The sequence below is a fragment of the Callithrix jacchus genome, chromosome 1 (assembly GCF_049354715.1).
Source record: "Callithrix jacchus isolate 240 chromosome 1, calJac240_pri, whole genome shotgun sequence".
NCBI lineage: Eukaryota > Metazoa > Chordata > Mammalia > Primates > Cebidae > Callithrix > Callithrix jacchus.
In genome coordinates, this window is record NC_133502.1 from 111,144,869 (window position 1) to 111,169,138 (window position 24,270).

At 38.4% G+C, this 24,270-nt stretch overlaps 1 protein-coding gene across 8 annotated transcripts in view; it reads right to left on the bottom strand.

The window, feature by feature from the left end:
- The window catches only part of SPATA6L (spermatogenesis associated 6 like), a 71,113-nt gene that overhangs the window by 32,303 nt on the left and 14,540 nt on the right, over positions 1-24,270 (bottom strand). For 6 of the 8 annotated variants that reach the window (XM_078368427.1, XM_078368426.1, XM_054255870.2 and 3 more), the window contains 3 exons: positions 24,064-24,201; positions 19,708-19,756; positions 10,453-10,494 (listed from right to left, as the gene is read on the bottom strand). In XM_078368427.1, the coding sequence (XP_078224553.1) occupies positions 10,453-10,494; positions 19,708-19,756; positions 24,064-24,201 (229 nt within the window). The remainder of the gene's footprint in view (positions 1-10,452; positions 10,495-19,707; positions 19,757-24,063; positions 24,202-24,270) is intronic. The other 2 variants (XM_054255879.2, XM_035305039.3) reach the window with 1 other exon arrangement.

Genomic DNA, 24,270 nt, shown 5'->3' on the forward strand with positions numbered 1-24,270 from the left:
AGAATTCTGACGAGGGTGGTTTTGTTTCGGTACATCAACTGTAGAACATAATTGACCTTACATAAAATAATATGATGCATTAAATTCTTCCTCCTACTAACTCCATTTAATATGAATGCTTGGGTTCTACTGAGGAAAGAATCAAAGGGCAAAAAGAAATTATTTTACATTTTTCATCATAAACAGCATTTCTTTCCACTCATGTTCCCAGCCATGCTCTAGCCACGAATGATTGATGTTCCCTCCTCCGCAATGTACTTCCACCATGCGTGCTATTCCTTCCTCTCATCCTGTTGGGACCCTATTAATCTTTAAAGTTTCACTGTAAATGTCTTATAGTATCTTCCCCTTATAGGTCCAAAGTGGAACTCTTGATTGTTTCCTAAACATCAGTTCTCCCTAGAGGAATCTGCACTAGTTGCTCAAGCTAAAGGTTTAGGATTCATCCTTGATTCTGCTCTTTCTCTCACACCTTACATCAATCCATCATCAAGTACTGTTGACTCTTTCCAAAACAAATCTAAACTCTGTCCCCTTCTCTCCATTTTTAAGTTACTATCAGGTCCAAGCTCCCACCATCTACCTCTCTCCTGCACTACTGTGATGGCCTTAGTTGACCTCCCTGCCTCCATTCTCCTGCACTCAAATCCACTGTCCACATACTACGATGTTTTAAATATATCAGACTGTGCCTTTCTCCTGCTTAAAATGTTCCAATGACTTCCCATCATGTTAGAACAGAATCTAAGCACCTTACCCTAGACTTCAAGATTCTATATAATCAGGCTTCTAATAACCTCTCCTAATTCATTTATTGCCACTCTCTTCCTTGATCGCTGTTCCCTGTCATCCTTTACCCTTCTTGCTGTCCTTCAAATACACCAAGCTCACCTCTACGTAAGGCTTTTGCCTCATCGTTCTCCTCCCTGTAAGGTTCCCTCCCCAGGTCTTTGCATGCCTGGCTCCTTCTTACTGAATAACAGGCTTGGTTTAAATGTCATCTTATCAGAAGGTGGCAACCCAACCCAAAAGAGCACTCCTTCCCAGATGCTCCCCATCATATCACGCTATTTTACTTTCAACATAATATTTACCACTAACTGATATATTTCTTCATGTATTTATTCATGATCTGCTTCCATCAATGCTCCATGAAAGCAGTGAATTTGTCTTTTCTGCACATTATTCTACTTCTGGCAGAGCTGTCACTAGAAAGGTGTGAACTCAGAGCAGTTCAATTAGTACAGGGCCTAGCCAAGACAATTACACCTGAAAAGGGGCCTCACTGTCAGCATCTTCAACAAGCCACTTGAAATATCACTAAAGACAGATATTTTAAAATTGAACGTCAACGATGTTCAGAGACGAGTAGTGAAGTGCAGCATCCTGGATGCTGCCCCCAACCCTGTGGAACACTGCTTGGGACATAATGGGTACCTGATAAATGCTTCTTAAATGAATGAACATGAGGACTAAAGTAAGGTAACTTGCTTAAGTGCCAGCTTATGTTAGCACTCAATAAGCATTAGTTACCCTCTTCGAGACTCAGTTTCCACACTATTAAAAAAGAGTGAGGGGTAAAGAGAGACTAAGTATTCTCTAAAAGCTTTTCTAACTCTTACCCTTCATTCATTTTTCAATAATTTATTTTCAGGCCAGGTGTGGTGGCTCATGCCTGTAATCCCAGCACTTTGGGAGGCCAAGGCAGGCAGATCTCTAAGGTCAGGAGTTCAAGATCAGCCTGACCAACATGGCAAAACCCCATCTCTACTAAAAATACAAAAATTAGCTAGGCATGGTAGTGGACGCCTATAATCCCAACTATTCGGGAGGCTGAGGCAGACGAATCACTTGAACATGGGAGGCAGAGGTTGCAGTGAGCCAAGATTGTGCCACTGTACTCCGGGCTGGGCAACAAGAGTGAGACTCTGTCTCAAAAAAAAACTCAAGTTCTAGGGTCAGGCAGGGCTGGTTTCAAACCCCTGCTCCACCATCTACTAACTATGTGATCTTGGGCAAATCATGTAAGCTAATTTCAGTCTCCTCTTCAAGAAAATGTAAAAACTTTCACAGTACCTGCCCTTTAGGATTACTGTGAGGATGAATGACAAAGGTATGTAGAGTGCGGAGCACAGCACCTGACATTACCTACTATTACCACAACTGCTCCCTGACACCAGCCCAGCAGTGGACCCAGAACTGCTCTGGTCTCTGTAAACATCATTATGTTCCTATCAGAAACAAACACGTAGATGTATGATATGATGCTCTACACAGGATGCCTTTCCTTTTCCCTCTTTCCTTTCATGTGCTTTTGTCTAGTTCTTGTCACTGCACCTAAATAACTGCTAAAATATTATTCCGGTGTTTAGCAGGAATTTAGATAAAAAATTAAGAGGCTGGGAAAATTGAAAGTGAGCTCATACTCTATTTTTAGAATCACAGGAATAAAAATAGACTGAAACATGGTTAGATAAATAAATAGAAGGCTATGAAGCTTCTCAAGACAGTGTCTCTGGTATAGTCATTTTCTAGAAATCCAAATTGTTACCCAGTGTGAAAATGTCAGCACACTAAAAGGATGGTACAGCAAGAGCCTAGGTTATAAATAATAAACATATTTACAGGCTGAACAAGTCTTATACGTCAAGGGAAGTATCTAAAAGAACTCAGTACTCTCCTTAAAGAGCGAATTACATTTTGCTCAAAGCTTTAGGAAGAGGAAAGAAAAAAAAAGAGCTAATTACACAGACAGTGACATCATCAATGGCACCAATGAACTTCTCCCCCAAAAAGGAAACAAATGAGACTTTAAGAGAAATAACAATTTTAATAACAACATTGGCTGGAGGCATATCTAACATTTTTAGTGCATATCAGAACTGACACTGTGCTTCCAGATACAGGATCACATTTGATTCCCTCTTTACAGATAAGGAAACTGAGGCTTGAGAGTTGACCTGTCACGATGCCACATGGCTAGTGATAGATACCTCATGGCAAAGGAGAATTCAAAACCAAATCATCTGAGGCAAAAGTTCTTTCCTTGCTGGTGCCTATAAAAGCATAAAAGCATTGCTATAAAAGTATAAAATATTGCTATAAAAGCACTGCTATAAGGCCGGGCGTGGTGGCTCAAGCCTGTAATCCCAGCACTTTAGAAGGCCAAGGCGGGTAGATCACAAGGTCAACAGATCAAGACCATCTTGGTCAACACGGTGAAACCCCGTCTCTACTAAAAATACAAAAAATTAGCTGGGCATGGTGGCGCGTGCCTGTAATCCCAGCTACTCAGGAGGCTGAGGCAGGAGAATTGCCTGAACCCAGGAGGCGGAGGTTGCGGTGAGCCGAGATCATGCCATTGCACTCCAGCCTGGGTAACAAGAGCAAAACTCCGTCTCAAAAAAAAAAAAAAAAAAGCATTGCTATAAAAGTATAACATATTGCTATACAAGTATTGCTATAAAAGTATAAAATTAAGCTCTGATTAAATGAATGGGTGCCCACTAGAATAGGCTCTTACAGTTGGATTGAATATACATGACTTACCCAAAGTAAAGGTATTTATTTCAGAGGTTAATAAAAGGAAAGCGCCAAGCTGACTGTCAAACAGGATCACACTGCCCCCCTGTGTCCATTCCCTTTTTCCCACTTTGTAAACTGAAGATCAGGAGGGATCTTTACTACTTAGCTGCAAAAATCACTGGACTTCTTCATTCTTTGAAAGTAAAGTCATATGCACATCTGGATATTATTACTTGTATTATTAATGATCGTAACATGTCTTTTGATTCTAAGTGTGTTTGAAAGCAATGAGAAAAAAATCAAGCAATAAATTCAGCAAAATGAAAAGGTAACAATTCAGCCAATAAAGAAATTAGTTTCTGGGAACCTAAATGTGGCCCATGTGACCCCAGAGTGCAGTCCACAAGAGACTTTAAGACAAAAAAAAAAGATTTAGTTAGTATCGAGGACCAGCAGATCCTTGATGAGGGCTCACTGCCATGGCTACATGCCCAGTGCTACCAACATCACACTACGAAGACTGGCACAGTGTAGATCATGTGCAAAGTATGCCTGCAGTAACGTATGTTGAGCAAATTAATGGATCACTCTGTATTACATCTGAAGCTAAGTAAAAACAATTGAATTGTTATTTTGAGCAATTCCACTAAAATTGCAAACTGAAATTGATAGGAGATAAAAAGAAAACAAGTATAACACAGCTTCCATTTTGCATCTGATTAACTTTTTAGTTATAACCGGTATTTACGCCCTTAACTAGAATATTCTGCAATCATTCTTTTCAAACAACTATTCTTATAATCTTCTCACAGATAGGCTTCTGGTCACATGAAAAACATATAACAGTCCAAGACATATTAAGTTTTAACAGGCAAACTGTAGAATATATATAGTCAACATACATGTGTGTATGTGTCCTCGATACTAACTAAATACATATTCTGCAACTGGCTGTTTAAAATGTAATATCTCTTGGACTGTCATATGTTTTTCAAGAAACCAGAAAACCAACATTTATTATATTCAACCAACCATAAAATATATACACACACAACTATATATACTAAATACTAAAAATATTCATGTTTATATATACCATATTTAATATACAGTCATCCCTAAGTATCTGCAGGGGTTGGTTTCAGGAACCCCTGCAGATACGAAAGTATCCACGAATGCTCAAGTCCCTGATATAAAATGGTGTAGTTGGGGTAACTTGATTGAAGGTAAAAAGAACATAATAATAAAAAATAGGCTGGGCACGGTGGCTCATGCCTGTAATCCCAGCACTTTGGGAGGCCAAGGCAGGAGGATCATCTGAGGTCAGTAGTTTGAGACCAGCCTGGACAACATGGTGAAAATCTATCTCTACTAAAAATATGAAAATTAGCTGGGCATGGTGGTGCATGCTTGTAGTCCCAGCTACTCAGGAGGCTGAGGCTGGAGAATTGCTTGAACCCAGGAGGCAAAGGTTACAGTGAGCCAAGATTGCAGCAGAGGTTGCAGTGAGCACCATTGCACTCCAGCCTGGGCGACAGAGCAAAACTCTGTCTCAAATAAATAAATAAATATAAATAAATAAAATGGTGTAGTATTTGCATACAACCTATGCACATCCTCCTATATGCTCCAAATCATCTCTAGATTACTTATAATACCTAATATAATGTAAATATTATATAATAGTTATTATGCTATATGATTGAGGGACTAATGACAAGAAAAAGTCTGTACATGTTCAGTACAGACACAACCATCATAGGTCTAACTACATTTTTGATTCATGGTTAGCTGAATTCATGGCTGTGGATCTTGACAATCAGAAGGTCTAACCATATATGGAGTATGCATGTGCATGTGTATGTATTTTAGGATTGGCTGAAAATACTAAATGTGTTTTAGAAGGTCTAAAAAGATTCACATCAAATTGTTTTGTTCCGTTTTGTTTTGTTGAGACAGGGTCTCACTCTGTCGCCCAAGTTGGAGTGCAGTGGCAAGATTATGGCTCACTGCAGCCTCAACCTCCTTGGCTCAAGTGATCCTCCTTCCTAGCCTCTCAAGTAGCTGGGACTACAGGCATGCACCAGTACACCCAGCTAATTTTTGTACTTTCACTAGAGATGAGGTTTCACCATGTTTCCCAGGCTGCACCTGAACTCCTGCACTCAAGCAGTCCACCCACCTTTACCTCTCAAAGTGCTGGGATTACTAGCCCATATCAAATTGTTAATGGTAATTATCTGTCAGAGATTGTTGAATGTGCTTTTGACATTTTATTTTATATACTTTCATGTTAGTTGAATTTTTTATAGTGAGATTACTTAGGTATTGGGTAACTTTTTAAAAATCCATGTGAAATTACATAAGACCAAACTGGGGATGTTTCCACTTTATTAGCATACTAAAATATAATTTGCCAGTAGTGATATGTTTGAACATAAAATTGGGTCAAATAAGAATAAGAAACGTATGGAAAAAAACTCAATGTCCTGATTTCAGCCTGTCAGTTTTAGGATGAAAAACATTCCATGAGAATTTCTAAAAAGTAGGCAGGAGGCACCTGCTCATTTGCATCTACCTATGAAGGTAATGACATCTCCATAAACACTTACTCTTAAATTCACAGAGTGGGGTTCTTATCTGTCTCCAGAGGCAGCCTTTGCTAGAGAACAAAGTAGCAGAAGAAAGAACTACAGACTCCTGGGTTCACTGCACTTCCCTCGGGCCCTTGACCTGCTCCAGTGATATTCACAACAGGCAGGACTATGATCCCTATAAAAGCCTCCTCAGTCCCCTCTGCTTTAGCTGAGGCATTTGCTAGTCTCATCTTCCTTCTCCCATTTCTCTTAAGAAAAAGAAAAGCACACACCATAAAACATCAAAATAATGCAACACAACAGTGGAAATATAACTGTTTTAAGCATAACTGATTTAAAACTTTGTTAAAAATAAGAATTCATACCAAAATACAACATTTATGTCCAGACATCACTCCATAAGTAATCAAAAGACAGTGACAGTCACTTTATACAGAAGGAAATAAAGAAAACGAATCATAATATGGTAAAATGGAAATTTTTAAGAAGTTTTAAATTTAGGGTTGTCACAAGTCATATCTGAAAAGGAGACAGATCATAAAATAGGATAAAATTTATTTTATTTTTATTTATGTATGTATTTATTTATTTATTTTGAGACAGAGTCTTGCTCTGTTGCCCAGGCTGGAATACAGTGGCACGATCTCCACTCACTGCATCCTCCAGCTCCTAGGTTCAAGCAGTTCTCCTGCCTAAGCCTCCCAAGTAACCAGGATTACAGGTGGCTGCCACCACACCCAGCTAATTTTTTGTATTTTTAGTAGAAACAGGATTTCAATATGTTGACCAGGCTGGTCTCAAACTCCTGACCTGGTGATCTGTCTACCTTAGCCTCCGAAAGTGCTGGGATTACATGTGTGAGCCATGACATACTTTGCAAACACAACAAATCCAAATGACAGTATCCAGCATTAACCACGATAGGAGGAATGGGCACACTATGCACTCCTGAATGTGGTACAAGCATTGGAACCTTATTGGGGATTCATCTACCCCAGTTTAGAAGGCATGGCTCAATCTAGTAATTCTATTATTTGTAAATATACCAAGAGAGAAATATTGTTTTTATAAAAATGCGAAAGACAAAGAAAACCTAAATGCTCAACAATATTAATTTATAGATAACACCATCACTATGGAAAAATACATAGCTATTGAAAATGACAAGTAAACTATAGGTTAACAATGTAAGTAAGAAAAGTAAAACCCAAAATACTATGTAAATACCATTTATAGATCTATAAAAACAGATATATAAATTAATGAAATTCTTTATAGTTATCAAAAATAATGATGTAGGCCAGGTGCAGTGGCTCACATCTGTAATCCCAGCACTTTGGGAGGCCAAGGCAGACAGATCACCTGAGATCAGGAGTTCAACTCCAGCCTGCCCAATATGGTGAAATCCCATCTCTACTAAAAATACATAAAAATTAGCTGGGTGCATTGGCAGGTGCCTGTAATTCCATCTACTCAGGAGGCTGAGGCAGGAGAATCGCTTGATCCTGGGAGGCAGAGGTTGCAGTGAGCCGAGGTTGCATCACTACACTCCAGCCTGAGTAACAGAGCTAGACTCTGTCTCAAAAAAAATAAAAATGATGTAGATTTATGCTTTTAGAAATGACAACATAGGCAAGGCATGGTGGCTCATGCCTATAATCCCAGCACTTTGGGAAGCCAAGGTGGGAGGATCACTTATATCCAGGAGTTAGAGACCAGCCTAGGCAACATAGTGAAATTCCATCTCTATTTAAAAAAAAAAAAATTAGCTGGGCATGGTGCATGCCTGTAGATCCAGCTACTGTGAAACTTAGGCAGGAGAACTGCTTGAGCCCCAGAGATCAAGGCTGCACTGAGCCATGATTACATCACTGCACTCAGTAGGAGTGACAGAGTCAGATCCCATCTCAAAAAATATATATAAAAAATAAAATTTAATTTAAAAAATTTGGCCAGGCACAGTGGCTCATGCCTGTAATCCCAGCACTATGGGAGGCCGAGGCGGGTGGATCATGAGATCAGGAGTTCGAGACCAGCCTGACCAACATGGTAAAACCCCATCTCTACTAAAAATACAAAAATTAGCTGGGCGTGGTGGCACATGCCTGTAATCCCTCTACTCAGGAGGGAGGCAGGAGAATTGCCTAACCTGGGAGGCAGAGGTTGCAGTGAGCCAAGATCATGCCACAGCACTCCAGCCTGGGCAACAGAGTGAGGCTTCGTCTCAAAAAAATAAAAAAATTAAACAATATAATGGTAACATATAATGGGGAAAGTTAATAAAAGAAAAAAAATGTATGTGATGCTATGTAAAAATTCCATATCTATTCTTCCATCTACAGAGAAATATCAAGAAGTACGTTCACCAAAATATAAATAAAGGTTATCTCAGGATTATGTGAATTGGGGTTGTTTTTACAAGTAAAAATTATGAAGCTATTTTCATTTTGAGAAAGAAAAAAAGCAGAAATGTGTAGTAGCAAAGATTAGAAAAGAATTTTCTGAGTTTTTAGTGTTCTTTCTCTCTTACACACACGTCCTCACTCCTATGCTGACAACCCTAAAATCACTAGATAGCTATACTGAAAGACTATTTGTGAGAATTGGTGCCACTGGGTATCAGGTCCTAACCTCTCTCACCAGTTCAGGTCTTATGTCACTCAAGACACACCGCAAAGCAAAAGTACCACAGAACAGTTTCCTCCTAGAATCTCATGATTCTAGCACAGGGGTCACAGACTTTTTCTGTAAAGGGTCAGACAGATAAATGTTTTAGGCTTTGTAGCCATCTGTTCAGAACTACTCACCTCTGTCATTGCTCTGCCAAAGTAGCTATAAACACTACTTAAACAAATGAGTATGGCTATGTTCCATAAAGACCTTTATTTATAAATAATGAAATTTGAATTTCATATAATTTTCACATCACTAAATATTCATTTCAAAAATTCTTTCCAATCATTTAAAAATGTAAAAGCCAAAAATAGTTTGACAGTTCCTCACAAAGTTAAACAGTTATCATATATCCCATTCCCAGATATCAACACAGGAGAACTGAAAGCAAACATATAACAATTTGTATATAAACATTCATAACAGCATTATTTATAACATCCAAAAAGTAGAAATATGGTAGTCCATTTTCTGTTGCTTATAACAGAATACCTGAAACTGGGTAATTTATTTTTAAAACACTAGTTATTTCTTACTGTTACGGAGGCTGAGAAGTCCAAGGTTGAGGGGCTGTGTCTGGTGAGAGCCTTCTTGCTGGTGAGAACTCAGCTGAGTATCCAGGTGACACAGGGCATCACATAGTGAAGGTGCTGAGCATGCTAGCTCAGGTCTCTCGTCCTCCTCTTATAAAGCCACCAGTCTCACCCCCATGATAACCCATCAATCCTTTAATCCATGAATAGATCAACCCATTCATAATGGCAGAGCCCTCATTACCCAATCCATATGGAAGAATATTATTCAGGCACAAAAAGGAATTCAGAACTGATACATGCTACAACATGGCTGAACCCTGAAAACATTAAGCTAAGTAAAAGAAACCAGACATAAAAGGCCACATATTGTAGGCTTCTATTTATATGAAATGTCTAGAATAACAAAATCAATAGACAGACTTAGTGGTGGTCAGGGCCTGGAGGAAGAAGAAATGGGAAATGATTGCTAATAAATATAAAATGTCTTTTTGGAGTAAAGAAAATGTTCTGGAATTAGTGGTGATGGCTGCCCAATCTTATGAACATACTAAAACCAATGAAGTGGACATTTGAAAATGAGGAATTGTATGATATAAAATTTCAATAACAACAAAAAATATGGAAACCATTCCTAGTTTGCAGGCCATACAGCAAGGGACTACAGGCTGGATTTAGCCGGGGACTATAGTTTACCCACCCTGTTCTAGCATCTAACAGGAAAAATACCTTTGGGTTTTACATACACACACACACACACACACACTCACACACACACACACACACACACACACACTGCAAATTAGAACACAGCCAAAAGCCAAAACTTGAAATCAGCTAAGCCAGAATTGAAAAAATATTTAACAATTAAAGTTATTTGAAAATGGAAAGATAAGGAGCCTGTTTAATTTATGCTCCCTGCCACCAAACACCATAAAATTATTCTTCTGAAAACAGACAAAATTTAATAGATTGGCAGAAAAAAGGCAGGTGTTATATAGACTTACAGATATTGAAGTTATATGTTATTTTAAAACACAGCTCATAAGTACAGTCCCCATTTTGTCAGGCCAAGTTTATTTTAAAATTAAGCTAATTTAGAAATGTACTTATTGGCACATTACCTGGAGGAACTAGCTGTATTAATTCAAACCTGGTTAGGAAGCCTAGAAAGGAAAAAATGAGATTTTAATACTTCCAAAAATTGCCACAGTTTTTCAATAATTGTTAAGTTTTAAACTGTCATAAAATCCATTTAATAGTAACAATAATAAAAACAGTAATTAAAAATAACTGCCATATCAACATCAAATCAGGTATTTCTAGAATTAATCAACCAAGATCAGGAGAGTGGAATGAGAGTAACAGTTATAAAATAGCATTTCGGGCCAGGTACGGTGGCTCATGCCTGTATCCCAGCACTTTGGGAGGGCGGGTGGATCACGAGGTCAGGATGTCAAGACCATCCTGGCTAACATGGTGAAACCCCATCTCTACTAAAAATACAAAAAAATTAGCTGGGCGTGGTGGCACACACTTGTAGTCTCAGCTACTTGAGGGGCTGAGGCCGAAGAATCACTTGAACCCGGAAGGTGGAGGTTGCAGTGAGCCAAGATCACAGCCACTGAACTCCAGCTTGGGCAACAGAGTGAGACTTCATCTCAAAAGAAAAAAAAATAGGCAGGGCACGGTGGCTCAAGCCTGTGATCCCAGCACTTTGGGAGGCCGAGGCGGGTGGATCATGAGGTCAAGAGATTGAGACCATCCTGGTCAACATGGTGAAACCCCGTCTCTACTAAAAATACAAAAAAATTAGCTGGGCATAGTGGCACGTGCCTGTAATCCCAGCTACTCAGGAGTCTGAGGCAGGAGAATTGCCTGAACCCAGGAGGCAGAGGTTGCAGTGAGCCGAGATCATGCCATTGCACTCCAGCCTGGATAACAAGAGCAAAACTCTGTTTCAAAAAAAAGAAAAAAAAATAGCATTTTACAAGCCATAAAAAAGAACAAGATCATGTCTTTTGAAGGATCTGGAGGCCATCAAACTAATGCAGAAACAGAAAACCAAACACAGCATATTCTCACTTATAAGTAGGAGTTAAATGATGAGAATTCATGGACACACAGAAAGGAGCAATACACACTGGGGCCGACCTGAGGGTGGAGGGTGGGAGAAGAAAGAGTATCAGAAAAAATAACTCTTAGATACTAGACTTAATACCTGAGTGACAATCTGTCCAACAAACCCCCATGACATGAGTTCACCTATATAACAAACCTGCACATATACCCCTAAACCTAAAAGTTAATTAAAAAAAACAGCATTTCACCTCCTGAAAAGTGTTGGGAAAAAAATCATGCAATATTTTGTCTCCTAAAAGTGTATACAATAAATAAATAAGTGTATACATAGAGCTTTAAAATAGCAATGCACTTTTCATCTTAAAAATTCAAAATCCACTTGTTATCCATTAACATACAAAAGTTTATCTTGCTTAAAAGTGTGCAATATGGCTATAAAAATTAGATATAAAATATAAGTTTTTAAACTTTTCTTGAGTTCAAAATATATTTAGAAACAGTGAGCCTATGTACAATGACAAGAATAAAACTAAAATAAGGACAAGAATAAAATTCAGATCTTTAAGACAACTTAAAACAAATGATATATTAGGTTAGTGCAATTATAAAATTTAAACATCAACAAAGATAATTCTCACAAAATAACATAACAAGTGAAAACATTTTCGTTTTTTTTGTTTTGTTTTGTTTTTTGAGCCAAGGTCTCACTTTGTCACCTAGGGTGGAGTGCAGTGTGCAATTCTGGGTCCCTGCAACCTCCACTTTCTGGCTTCAAGCAATTCTTCTGCCTCAGCCCCCCAAGTAGCTGGAACTACAGGTGCCTGCCCCCAGGCCCAGCTAATTTTTTGTATTTTTAATAGAGATGGGGTTTCACCATGTTGGCCAAGCTGGTCTCAAACTCCTGACCTCAGGTGATCTGCCCATCTTAGCCTCCCAAAGTGTTGGGATTACAGGCGTAAGCCACTGTATCCAGCCGTGAAAACATTTTAAATAGACAAGAAAAGTAAAATTCTAACTTTGTAGATTTATGAAAAAATTTTGAATTTATAGGACAAAACTTTAAATGCCAAGAACCTTAAAAGCCAAGACAGCCTGAAACTTTAGGCTTTCAAAATGAGAGGAGGGAATATATATTTACCAGACATCACCCCAATGGTAATTTAAGCACCTCATTTGTTTCAGGCTCTAAATTCTTTTTTTTTTAATGTGTTTATTTCCACAGGTTATTGGGGAACAGGTGTTGTTTGATTACTTAAGTTCTTTAGTGGTGATTTGTGAGATTTTGGTGCACCAATCAATCACTGGAACAGTAGACACTGCCACCTATTTGTAGTGTTTTATCCCTCACTCCCTTCCCACCCTTTCCCCCTAAGTCCCCAAAGTCCATTGTGTCATTCTTCTGCCTTTGCATCCTCATAGTTTAGCTTCCACTTATGAGTGAGAATATACGATGTTCGGTTTTCCATTCCTGAGTTACTTCACTTAGAATAATAGTCTTCAATTTCATTCAGGTCATTAATTCACTCCTTTCAATGGTTGAGTAGTATTCCATCATATCATATATATGATGGGATATATACATATATATGTATGATATATATGTATACATATGTATGATATATATATATATATATATATATATATATATATATATATCACAGTTTTTTATCTACTCGATTGATGGGCTTTGAGTTGGTTCCATGTTTTCACAATTGCAAATCGTGCTGCTATAAACAAGCAAGTGTAAGTATTTTTTTACTGAAATGACTTCTTTTCCTCTGGGTAGACAGATACCCATTAGTGGGATTGCTAGATAAAATAGTAGTTCTACTTTTAGTTCTTTAGGGAATCTCTACACTGTTTTCCATAGTGGTTGTACTAGTTTACATTCCCATAAGTGGTGTAGAACAGTTATCTGTTCACTGTATCCATGCCAACATCTACTATTTTTTTATTTTTTTATTATGGTCAGGCTCTAAATTCTATATAGTCAATTAATTCTCGACATTACTCTATGAGTCCAAAATAAGAGCTAGCCTCATTTTTATGAATGAAGAAACTAAATCTCAAAGAGGAAACTATAGTAATATAGGCAAAGTCACACTGGCTAACAGTGACAGGGCTGTATTTGAAACCAAGTAGTCTGCTCTCAGGGCCTGTCCTCTTATCCACATGATACTTCATTGAAAAATTATATTCTTCCACAGAGCGAGTTAATTAGGATGCTTGATAAAATAACTACACCTTTTAATTGCCTTCTGGAATGGCATAACATAATTCATACTTGCTTTAAATATCAAGGACAGAGGAAATCACTTATGAGTGACCTAGAGAACTGTTCTTATGTTCTTTTATGCTTCAGTCCACCTCTCAGGATTAATATTGGGAAATGAAATTAAAATATCCCTATTCTTATAGGATCATTTAAAATGCTGAATTTTTCTTCTGAAGTCAAAGAGGCTTGAGAGAATCAGTGTTCTTACAGATGTGACCCATCTCAGAGAGATGTTTCACTTTCCTGCTTTTTAACATTCAGATAGAAACATAAATGCAGTAAATCAACTTGGTATTGAATCCACTTTTTAAAAGGCCAATGCCAAAGGCATCATTTTTTTATACCCAGTTGCCTTGATGGCTTCCTGAAACACGTACTTGCTCAGTGACTACCCTAACCCATACTACCTCTGTAGGCACTGACTTACTCTTTACCTAATTTCAAACTCTTTAATCTACCAGGTATGTCAGCCTGAGGCACAGCCTGCTACCATTCTGACTTCTACCCAGGATGGCCTCAGCTTACTTGGTACTTGATTACATGAGTAAGTTCTCTAGTCCTTTCCCTAGATTCTGGTCCTTTCCCTAGATTCTGCTATTATCTGTGACCTTGGTCCAATTCTTTCAACTGAGTAACATCTCAGCTGCAAATTTCATGAAGCTTAAAAATGTGATTAAAAGTCACACCATCCACAAACCTTTCACCTAAAGACACTGGGAAAACAAAAGGGCAAACTAAACCTAAAGCAAACAGAGGAAAGATAATAATAAAGATTAAGCAAAAAGTAATGAAATAGAAAACAGAAGACCAACACAGAAAATCAATAAATCTAAAAGTTGGTTCTTTAAAATGATCAATAAAACTGACAAACCTGTAGCTAGACTCACCAAGAAAAAGCAGAAAAGACTCAAATTACTAAAATCATAAATGAAAGGACAGACACTACCACTGATTTTACGGAAATAATTTTTTTGTTTGTTTGTTTGTTTTTGAGACAGTCTTGCTCTGTTGTGCAGGCTAGAATGCACCGGCACGATCTCAGCTTACTGCCACCTCTGCTGCTGGGGCTCAAGCAATTTTTCCACCTCACCCTCCCAAGTAGCTAGGATTACAGGCAATCACCACCAAACCTGGCTAATTTTTGGGGGGGGATGTCTGTATTTTTGGTAGAGACGGGGTTTCACCATATTGGCCATGCTGGTCTGAAACTCCTGACATCAAATGATCCCCACACCTTGGCCTTCCAAAGTCCTGGGATTACAGGTGTGAGCTACCATGCCGGCCTAGAAATAATTTTTTTTTTTTTGAGACAGAATCCTGCTCTGTCACCCAGGCTGGGGTGCAGTGATATGATCATAGCTCACTGCAGCCTTAACCTCCCTAACTCAAGTGATCCTCCCACCTCAGCCTCCTGAGGAGTGAACACCACAGGCACATGCTACCACACCCCACTAATTTTTGTTGTTGTTGTTGTTGTTGTTGTATGGACAGGGTCTCCAAAAAAACTAGCATTAAGGGAATACTATGAACAACTTTATGCCAATAAATTAGATAAATGAAATGGAAAAACTCTTAGAAAGATACAAACTAATAAAACTGACTCAAGAAAAATCAAAAAATCTGAAGAGACCTATAATATGTAGAAAGAAATTAGAAATCAAAAAACAACCCAAAGACAAACCCAGGTCCAGGTGGCTTCACTAGTAAATACTACCTTAATAATTAGTATCAATTATTCATAAACTCTTCCAAAAAATAGAAGAGGTCAGAACACACTGAAACGGATTCCACGAGGTTAACATTACCAAAATCAGATGAAGCCATCATAAGAAAACAAAACTACAGACCAATATCTCTTATGATTGTAAGCCCCAAAATCATCAACATAATATTAGCAAAGCAAATCCAGCAACATATAGAAAGGATTATATACCATAAGGTTGGTTTAATATCTAAAAATCACTTATCAATAAAATAAAGGATAAAATCACATGATTGGCCAGGCTCAGGGACTCATGCCTGTAATCCCAGCACTTTGGAAGGTTGAAGTGGGAGGATCACTTGAGGTCAGGAGTTCAAGACTAGCCTGGCCAATATGGTGAAACCCCATCTCTACTAAATATACAAAAATTAGGTGGGCATGAATGGCAGGTGCCTGTAATTCAAGCTACTCGGGAAGCTGAGGCAGGAGAACGCTTAAACCAGGGAGGTGGAAGTTGCAGTGAGCCAAGATGGCACCACTGCAGTCCAGCCTGGGCAACAAGAGCAAGACTCCATCTCAAAAAAAAAAAAAAAAAAAAAAAAAACCATAGATCATCTCAATAGATGTAGAAAAGGCATGTGATAAAATTCAACATTCCTTCATGATAAAAACTCAATAAACTAGGAATAAAGAGGAGCTTCCTCAATCTGATATAGAGCACTTATAAAAAACCATAATTTAATATTACAACTAATGGTGAAAAACTGAATGCTTTTTTCCTACTATCAAGAAATAGATAAGGATGTTCACTTTCATTGCTTCTATTCAATACTGTACTGGAGATTCTAGCCAGGGAAATTAGACATGAAAATGAAATAAAATGCATACAAACTGTAAAAGAAGAAGTAAAGCTGTTTCTATTTGCAGACAACACGATTTTATATATAGACAATTCTAAGGAATCAAGAAAAAAACTACTAAAACTAATAAATGAGTCCAGTGAGTTTTCAGGATAAAATATTAGTATATAAAAATCAATTGCATTTCTATAAACTTGAACAAATCTGAGAACAAAATTTTTAAAAATTCTATTTACGACAGCTTCAGAGTACAAAGGAATAAATTTAACCAAAAAATGCAACACTTGTAAACTGAAAATTACAAAACATTATTGAAATGAATTTAAAATAACCTAAATAAATGGAAATACATCCCACATTCATGACTGGAAAACTTAATATTGCTAAGGTGGAAATAATCCCCAAATTGATATATAATCAATGGAATCCCTATCAGTATCCCAGCTGGCTTCTTTGCAGACATTGACAAACTATTTCAAAAATTCTTACGGAAACTTAAATGACCCAAAATAGCAGTTCTGAAAAAGAAAAACTAAGCTGGAAGATTTACCCTTCCTTGTTTTGAAATTTAATCTAAAGCTAGGCCAGGCACAGTGGCTCTCACCTGTAATCCCAGCACTCTGGGAGGCAAGGTAGGCGGATCATGAGGTCAGGAGTTTAAGACCAGCCTGGCCAATACAGTGAAACCCCATCTCTACTAAAAATACAAAAATTAGCTGGGCATGGTGGCACACGTCTGTAGTCTCAGCTACTTGGGAAGCTGAGGGAGAAGAATCATTTCAATTCAGGAGGCAGAAGTTGCAGTGAGCCAAGATCATGCCACTGCACTCCAGCCTGGGCAACAGAGCGAGACTTTGTCTCAAAAAAGACAAAAAAGAAATCTATTACAAAGCTATGGTAATCAGGATTGTGTGTTGGCATAATGATTGACATATGAATCAGTGGAATAAAACTGAGAGCCTAAAAGTAAATCCTCACATTACTGTAAGCTGATTTTCAACAAGGGTGCCAAGACAATTCAATGAGGGAAAGAAAGGTGTTTTATCAAATGGTGCTAACACAAATGGATATCCATATGCAAAAGAATGAAGTTGGTCCCCAACCTCACACTGTCTACAAAACTCAACACAGTATAAACCATAGTGCTAAATGTAAGGGCCAAAACTACAAAACTGTTAGAAGAAAACATAGATGTAAGTCTTCACGACCTTAAGTTAGGCAATGGTTTCTTAGACATGACACCGAAAGCACAAGCAACAAAGAAAAATCAGATAAATTGAAATTCATCAAAATTTAAAACTTTTGCATTTCAAAAAATACCACGAGAAAGTGAAAGACAATTCTAGAATGGGAGAAAATATTTGCAGATCATATATCTGACAAAGGTCTTGTATGTAGAATATATAAAGAATATTTACAGGCCAGGAATGGTGGCTCATATCTGTAACCCCAACATTTTGGGAAGCCCAGAAGGGAGGATCACTTAAGACAAGGAGTTCAAGACCAGCTGGGTAACATAGTGACATCCTGTTTCTACAAACAAAAATAAAAACAAAAATTAGCTGGGCATGGTGATGTGTACCTACAGTCCCAGCTATTTCAGAAGCTGAGGTGCGAGGACTGCTTGAGCCCAGGAAGTCGAGGTTCCAATAAGCTATCATCATGCCACTGCACACTCCAGGCTAGGTGACAGAGTGAGACCCTGTCTCAAAATAAACAAAAAAATAAATAAAGACAAATGACCCCATTAAAAAGTAGACAAAGGATCTGTATAGACATTCCCCCCCAAAAAAATATACAAATGGCCAATTATCTCAGGAAAAAACATCATTAGCAAATCAAAACAATAATGAGATACCATTTCACACTCACAAAGATGACTACCAATCAAACTGACAGATAATAACAAGTGTTGGCCAGAATATGGGAAAATAGAATCCTCATACATTGTTGATGGGATGTAAAATGATTCAGCTGCTTTGGTAAATAATGTGAAACTTCCTTAAAAGGTTAAACATACAGTTACCATATTGAAATGGGAAAAGGTCCCTTTTCCCCCTCACAGGACATGCGATAAGGTCATGGCTTGCTTCTTCAGTGTTCCACTGCTCAGATCTCTAGAGGAACATACAGAGGGGAAGGCTGTGGAGCTCCGACCCCACAGCAGTGTCTAGGGGTGAATGTTTATGGCTCCTGAAGCCCTAGTGGGCGTGTGTTACAGGGTGCTCTTTCAGTTTGCCATCTATAGCTGGCTTGTATTAGTCAGTTCAATTAGACCCCTACCTTGTCACAAGGACAGAGGGTTTTCTGTATCCCCGGGTTTCTTGCCTTGGCATACCGGAAGAATCGGATTACACATGGGGTTGGAGAATGAGTGCAAGATTTTATTGAGTGGAAGTAGCTTTCAGCAGATGGGGAAGCCAGAAGGGAGATGGTTTTCCCCTGGAGTTGGGCCACTTGGCAGCCCTGGCTCTCCTCCAACTGCCCCAGCCAAACTCTGTGTTGTTCTACAAGGCTGAGGCACTCCTCTGGATGTCCAGTCACTTCTGTCTCTGCCTTGCTAGGGTCTTGGGTTTTTATAGGCAAAAGATGGGAGCGTGGCAGGCCAGGATGCTCTTGGGAGATGCAACATTTGAGCACAGTGTCTGTCCTGACCTAGGTCCGTGTGGATGGAGCCCCAGCCAGGGACCACACCCTTCCTCTACCCAGCACTTCTCTTCCCTCTTCCTTATCATTTAAAGGTACCACCCTCTTCCCTCCCCAGCACTCCTATATCCATATGACCCAGCAATTTCACTCCTAGGTATACCCAAGAGGCATTAAAACATATGTTCACACAAAAACTTACATACAAATATTCACAGCATCATTATTTATCATAGCCTAAAAGTGGAAATAACCCAAATGTCCATCAATTGATGACTAGAAACACAAAATGTGATATATTCCTCCAATAGAATACTATTCGGCTATAAAAAATTAAGTGTGCACATGCTATAACATGGATGAAACTTAAAAACATTCCACTAAGAAGTCAATTACAAAGGTGCACAAGTTGTATAATCTCATTCATATGAAATACCCAGAATAAGCAAAACTATAGAGACAGAAAGATTAGTGGTTGCCTACGGCTGGGAGGGTTGGTAGGGAACAGCGAGTAACTACTATTGGGCATAGGGCTGCCTTTTGCGATGATAAAAATATTTTAATTAAATGAAATACACAAAAACAATTTTTATAAATAAACAACCAAATAGAATCATACTATCCATCAAAGCCATCTATATTTTAAAAAGGTATGTGAGAGAATCAAAAACACGATTCAAATTGTATATAGACTGTCTTGAATGTAAATATTTATGAAACATGAATATATCACAGTTTAGAAAACAGCAGAATTTTAAAACTGTGAATTACACACAATAGTCTTTTGGTTGTCTTTTTTGTTCAGAGTACCTACTTTCCAAAATGTCTGCTACAGCTCCAGGATCTACTGCATTTTCAAATACCTGCAGAGGAAAATAAATTTGTCTTAATAAGTGCATATGGAAACTGTAAATGCCAGGTACAGTAGCTCAGTTCTGTAATCCTGGCACTTTGGGAGGCCAAGGTGGGTGGATTGCTTAAGCTCAGGAATTTGAGACCAGCCTGGGCAACATGGTGAAACCCTTTCTCCACAAAAAATACCAAAGTTAGGTGGGCATGGTGGCTCGTGCCTGTATCCCTCGTGGGGCTGAGGCTGAAGGATCACTTAAGCCCAGGAGGCAGAGGTTGCAGTGAGCTGAGATCACATCACCACTTTCCAGCATGAGAGAAAGAGTGAGACCATGTCTCAAAAAAAAAAAAAGAAAGAAACTGTAAATTATATTCTTCCAAATAATATATGTAAAATCCAGTCACATAACATTTTAGAATTCAACAAATGCATGTTTAGTAGGTTTCTGACTAAAAGTTCAACAAGTGATGATAGAATAAATGAAGGATAACTAACACAATGATAAGCAGTGTGAGAAAAATCTCAATTAGCTAAGTCTACCACATGCTAAAAATGTTATTAAGTTGACCTAGCTCTACTCTTTGTTGCTAAAAGCACATCTTGAATCAACCTCAAAAAGTCTTGTTTGACCACCTAGGAAAACATTCTGTATACAACAGATACTTATTCAATGTTAACTCAATGAATGATTGATCTTCCAGGTAATTGGTTGTGCTAAAAAGGAACATAAGAAATTTTACCTATGTGTAACACAAAAGCTAGTACTAGCAGCTACATTCCCATGGAGTAAGAAAGAAAGAAAAGTCTCATAAGTTTTAAGTGTATCTTGAAGCACAAGAAAAACCTTGTAATATCTGTCTAGCCACAGCCAAATCTTTATATTTTGCTCTTGAAATAAAAGGGCCTGGGATAGGACTGAAATAAAGGTACACCATGTCTTTCCACCTAAACTCTAGAACCCTAAGAAAAACAAAACATTCTCAGCAGAATTTGATTTTGGGATTTAAAGTTCTGATTTAGATGGTGTTTAAACTTAAACAAAAATGAAACTGTCTCATATAACCCAGTTTTGTCCTACTGACTTGAATTTATCAAGCAAACGTGGGTAAGTGGGATTTTTTGCCTAAACTATTTTTAATAATCCTTTCATTTCACCCATTGTTATGGGCTGAATTGTGTCCCCCCTAAAATTCATAGGTTGAATTATTATAACCCAGTATGTCAGAATGTGACCTTGGTTTGCAAAAAGGGTCACTGCAAATAAAATTACTTAAGTTAGAATGAGGTCATACCAGGATAGGGTGGGCCTCTAATCTGATATGACTGGTGTCCTTATGAAAGGCAAAAATTTGAGCACAGAAACTGTTTTAAAAAAAAGAGAAAAAAAGAAAAGAAAAATACTTTAGGCAAAATTAAACTTATTTGAGCAAAGAACAATTCATAAACTGGGCAGCACTCAGAACTAAAAGAGGTTCAGAGACCTCCCTGCTGCATTGTGGGCAGCAAGCTTTTACAGCCTAATATGAAAATAAGACAAAGAAAATACATTAAATTGGTTGGAATGGAAAGACCCTAGTTAGAGATTACTTGGCAGTTTCTGATAGTAAAGTCTCCAGTTAAAACTTGGCAGCTTCTTATTGGTAAAATCTCTAGTCAGAGGTTAGTTGATAGTATGTTTGGCTTCAGTTTGCTTACACAGGAACTTAAGGCACTAGAGCCACTCCAGTCTAATGGCCTCCTGACCTCCAATTTTCCTAACAATGTACACACAGAGTAAATGCCATGTAAATATTGGAATTATGCTGCCACAAACCAAGAAACGATATCAGAAACTAGGAGAGAGGCCAGGAATATGTCCTTCCCTAGTGCCTTTAAAAGGAGTATGGCCCTGCTAACACTCCAATTATAAGACTTTTAGCCTCCAGAACTGTAAGACAATATGTTTCTGTTGATTAAGCCATTCAATTTGTGGTACTTTTGCATAGCAGCTCTAGGAAACTAAGATATCCATATCTAAGGATTTTCTCAAGTATGATCTTGGAAAATAAAGGATCAACATGAGCTGCTTGAACAATGGCTCATATATTCTTCTTCTTTTTTTTTTTTTTTTTTTTTGAGACAGAGTCTTGCATGGTTGCCCAGGCTGGAGGGCAACGGTGTGATCTCCGCTCACTGCAACCTCCACCTCCCAGGTTCATATGATTCTCCTGCCTCAGCCTCCCGAGTAACTGGGATTACAGGCACACACCACCAGACCTGACTATATTTTAAACAGAAAATCCAAGGAAGAGAAAATATTGTCACTACCTGCTGCAAGTAGTTGCAGTTAGAGAAGGGAACAGATACAAGGAAGCTAAAACCAACAGGAAGAAAAGAATATGAACCCAAACAACTCGTGCAAGAGGACAATTACTTAATTTTATAAAACGAAAAACATACTAGTTTTTTTGACTAGTAATCTGAAATGTACAGCTTTCAACAGAGCAGCAGTAGTGGCATCAGAAATGTGACTCAGGCTTACTCTTTAACTAGTTATCTAGTTATCTACTTATGTGCTTCTACGATTTTGTATCTTTGGGCTTCTTATAAAAATATTTTTAAAGGCTTTTACAGACCAGACACGGTGGCTTATGCTGTAATCCCAGCACTTTGGGAGGCCAAGGTAGGCAGATCATTTGAGGCCAGGAGTTTTTGTTTTGTTTTGAGACAGAGTCTTGCCCTGTTGCCCAGGCCGGAGTGCAGTGGTGGGATATCAGCTGACTGCAACCTCCTTCTCCCAGGTTCAAGTGATTCTCCTGCCTCACCCTCCTGAGCAGCTGGGATTATAGGCACGCGCCACCGCATCCGGCTAATTTTGTATTTTTAGTAGAGACGGGATTTCATCATGTTGGTCAGGCTGATCTTGAACTCCTGACCTTGTTCTGCCCACCTCAGCCTACCAAAGTGCTGGGATTACACGCATAAGCCTGTGCCTGGCTGAGACCAGGAATTTGAGATCAACCTGGCCAACACAGTGATACCCTGACTCTACTAAAAATACAAAAATTAGCCTGATGTAGTGGCAGATGCCCGTAATCCCAGCTACTCTGGGGGCTGAGGCTGAAGAATCACTTGAACCTGGGAGGCAGAGGCTGCAGTGACCCAAGGTCTTGCCACTCACTCCAGCCTGGGTGACAGAGCAAGACTCTGCCTGCCCCCTCAAAAAAAAAAAAAAAGACTTCTACAGAGCAAATTCAAAATTGATGTAACTAATAAGAAAATTCTCGGCGGGGAGTGGGGGAAAGACTGAAATTTTACCACCAACTTTTTACTAGTTCTAACATCTAAATAGGAGAACTAAGTTCCTTTAGATTCTATGTTCCACAGTAATAAGCCATTTGTTTCTCTCCTCTTTTATCTAGCCAGTTTGGTACATTCTTCGTTTAAATTAATAGGTTGTGATTTATAAAAATATTACATACAAACTTAGCCCTTCAGAAAATCGATCCTTCTCTCCTCTCTCAATCTCAGGTTGAAACAGGTCACTTTCTGGGCATCACCTTCCAGAGCTTGAAAAGTGACAAGCTGTACTCTGTACCCTTCCTTCTCCCCAGATCTCCCTCAGTGACATTGTTTGGAGCAAAATCATTAGACTTATTAAGGTTAAAACTGATTCCATCTCCAAATTCCAAAACAAAAACCTTAAGAGATTGTCAGTGATGACATAGTAATGGCATCAATATTCTGTGAAATAGTTTAGTGGGAAGAGGGCTGGTAATGTTTTAACTATTTATATCACCACGTTATTTACCAGAATGGAATCTAGCCTTTATCACTGTAGTTAAAAAAACAGGTAGATCTGAGGAAACAGTAAATCTGAACAGACTTTTTGTTTCAGAATTTCAAATACAGTATTTAACTAATTTCATTCTAGTTATTTCATTACTTTTCTTGGTCTAATACAGTTTTTTTCCTCAGGTCCACAGTTTATTAATAATCCCTTTCATAAATGTGATGCAACTACCTCTAACACCTCCAAAAACATTCAGAAATGCTCTCTTTGCTCCAGTTAAAAAATGCCATGGGAGTTCCAAGAATAGGAAGCATCAACCGGGGTATTTAGCACTAGATTGACAGAACTTGGCTCAGACCTGCATTACAAAAGCAAGTCTTGAACTGTGGGTTTGCTTCAAGGCCACTTGCGGTTTTGCACTGTGCTGAAGTGCTTTCGGATAATTTTTTAAAGGAAAATTACAAAATAATGCTGTAAAAACTGTGTTCTTTACAAGAACTATTAGGTTATCTTTAGACAACAAAACCCAGTAAGAAAGTCAAGGACACCTTTTCAAATCTCATGCTTTGCTGAATCATAACGGGGAACGCAGAAGGAAAGCTGTTTGTCTCCAGGTACTGATTCAGGAGGTAGACCCCGAGGTACACATCTTGCTTTCCAGGCAGGAACACCCCCGGGCAAGAAATCTTAAAAAGAAAGAAAACAAACAAGAGAGCGAAAACAGGCTTTGCTTTTGTTTTGTTTGCTTTGTTTCT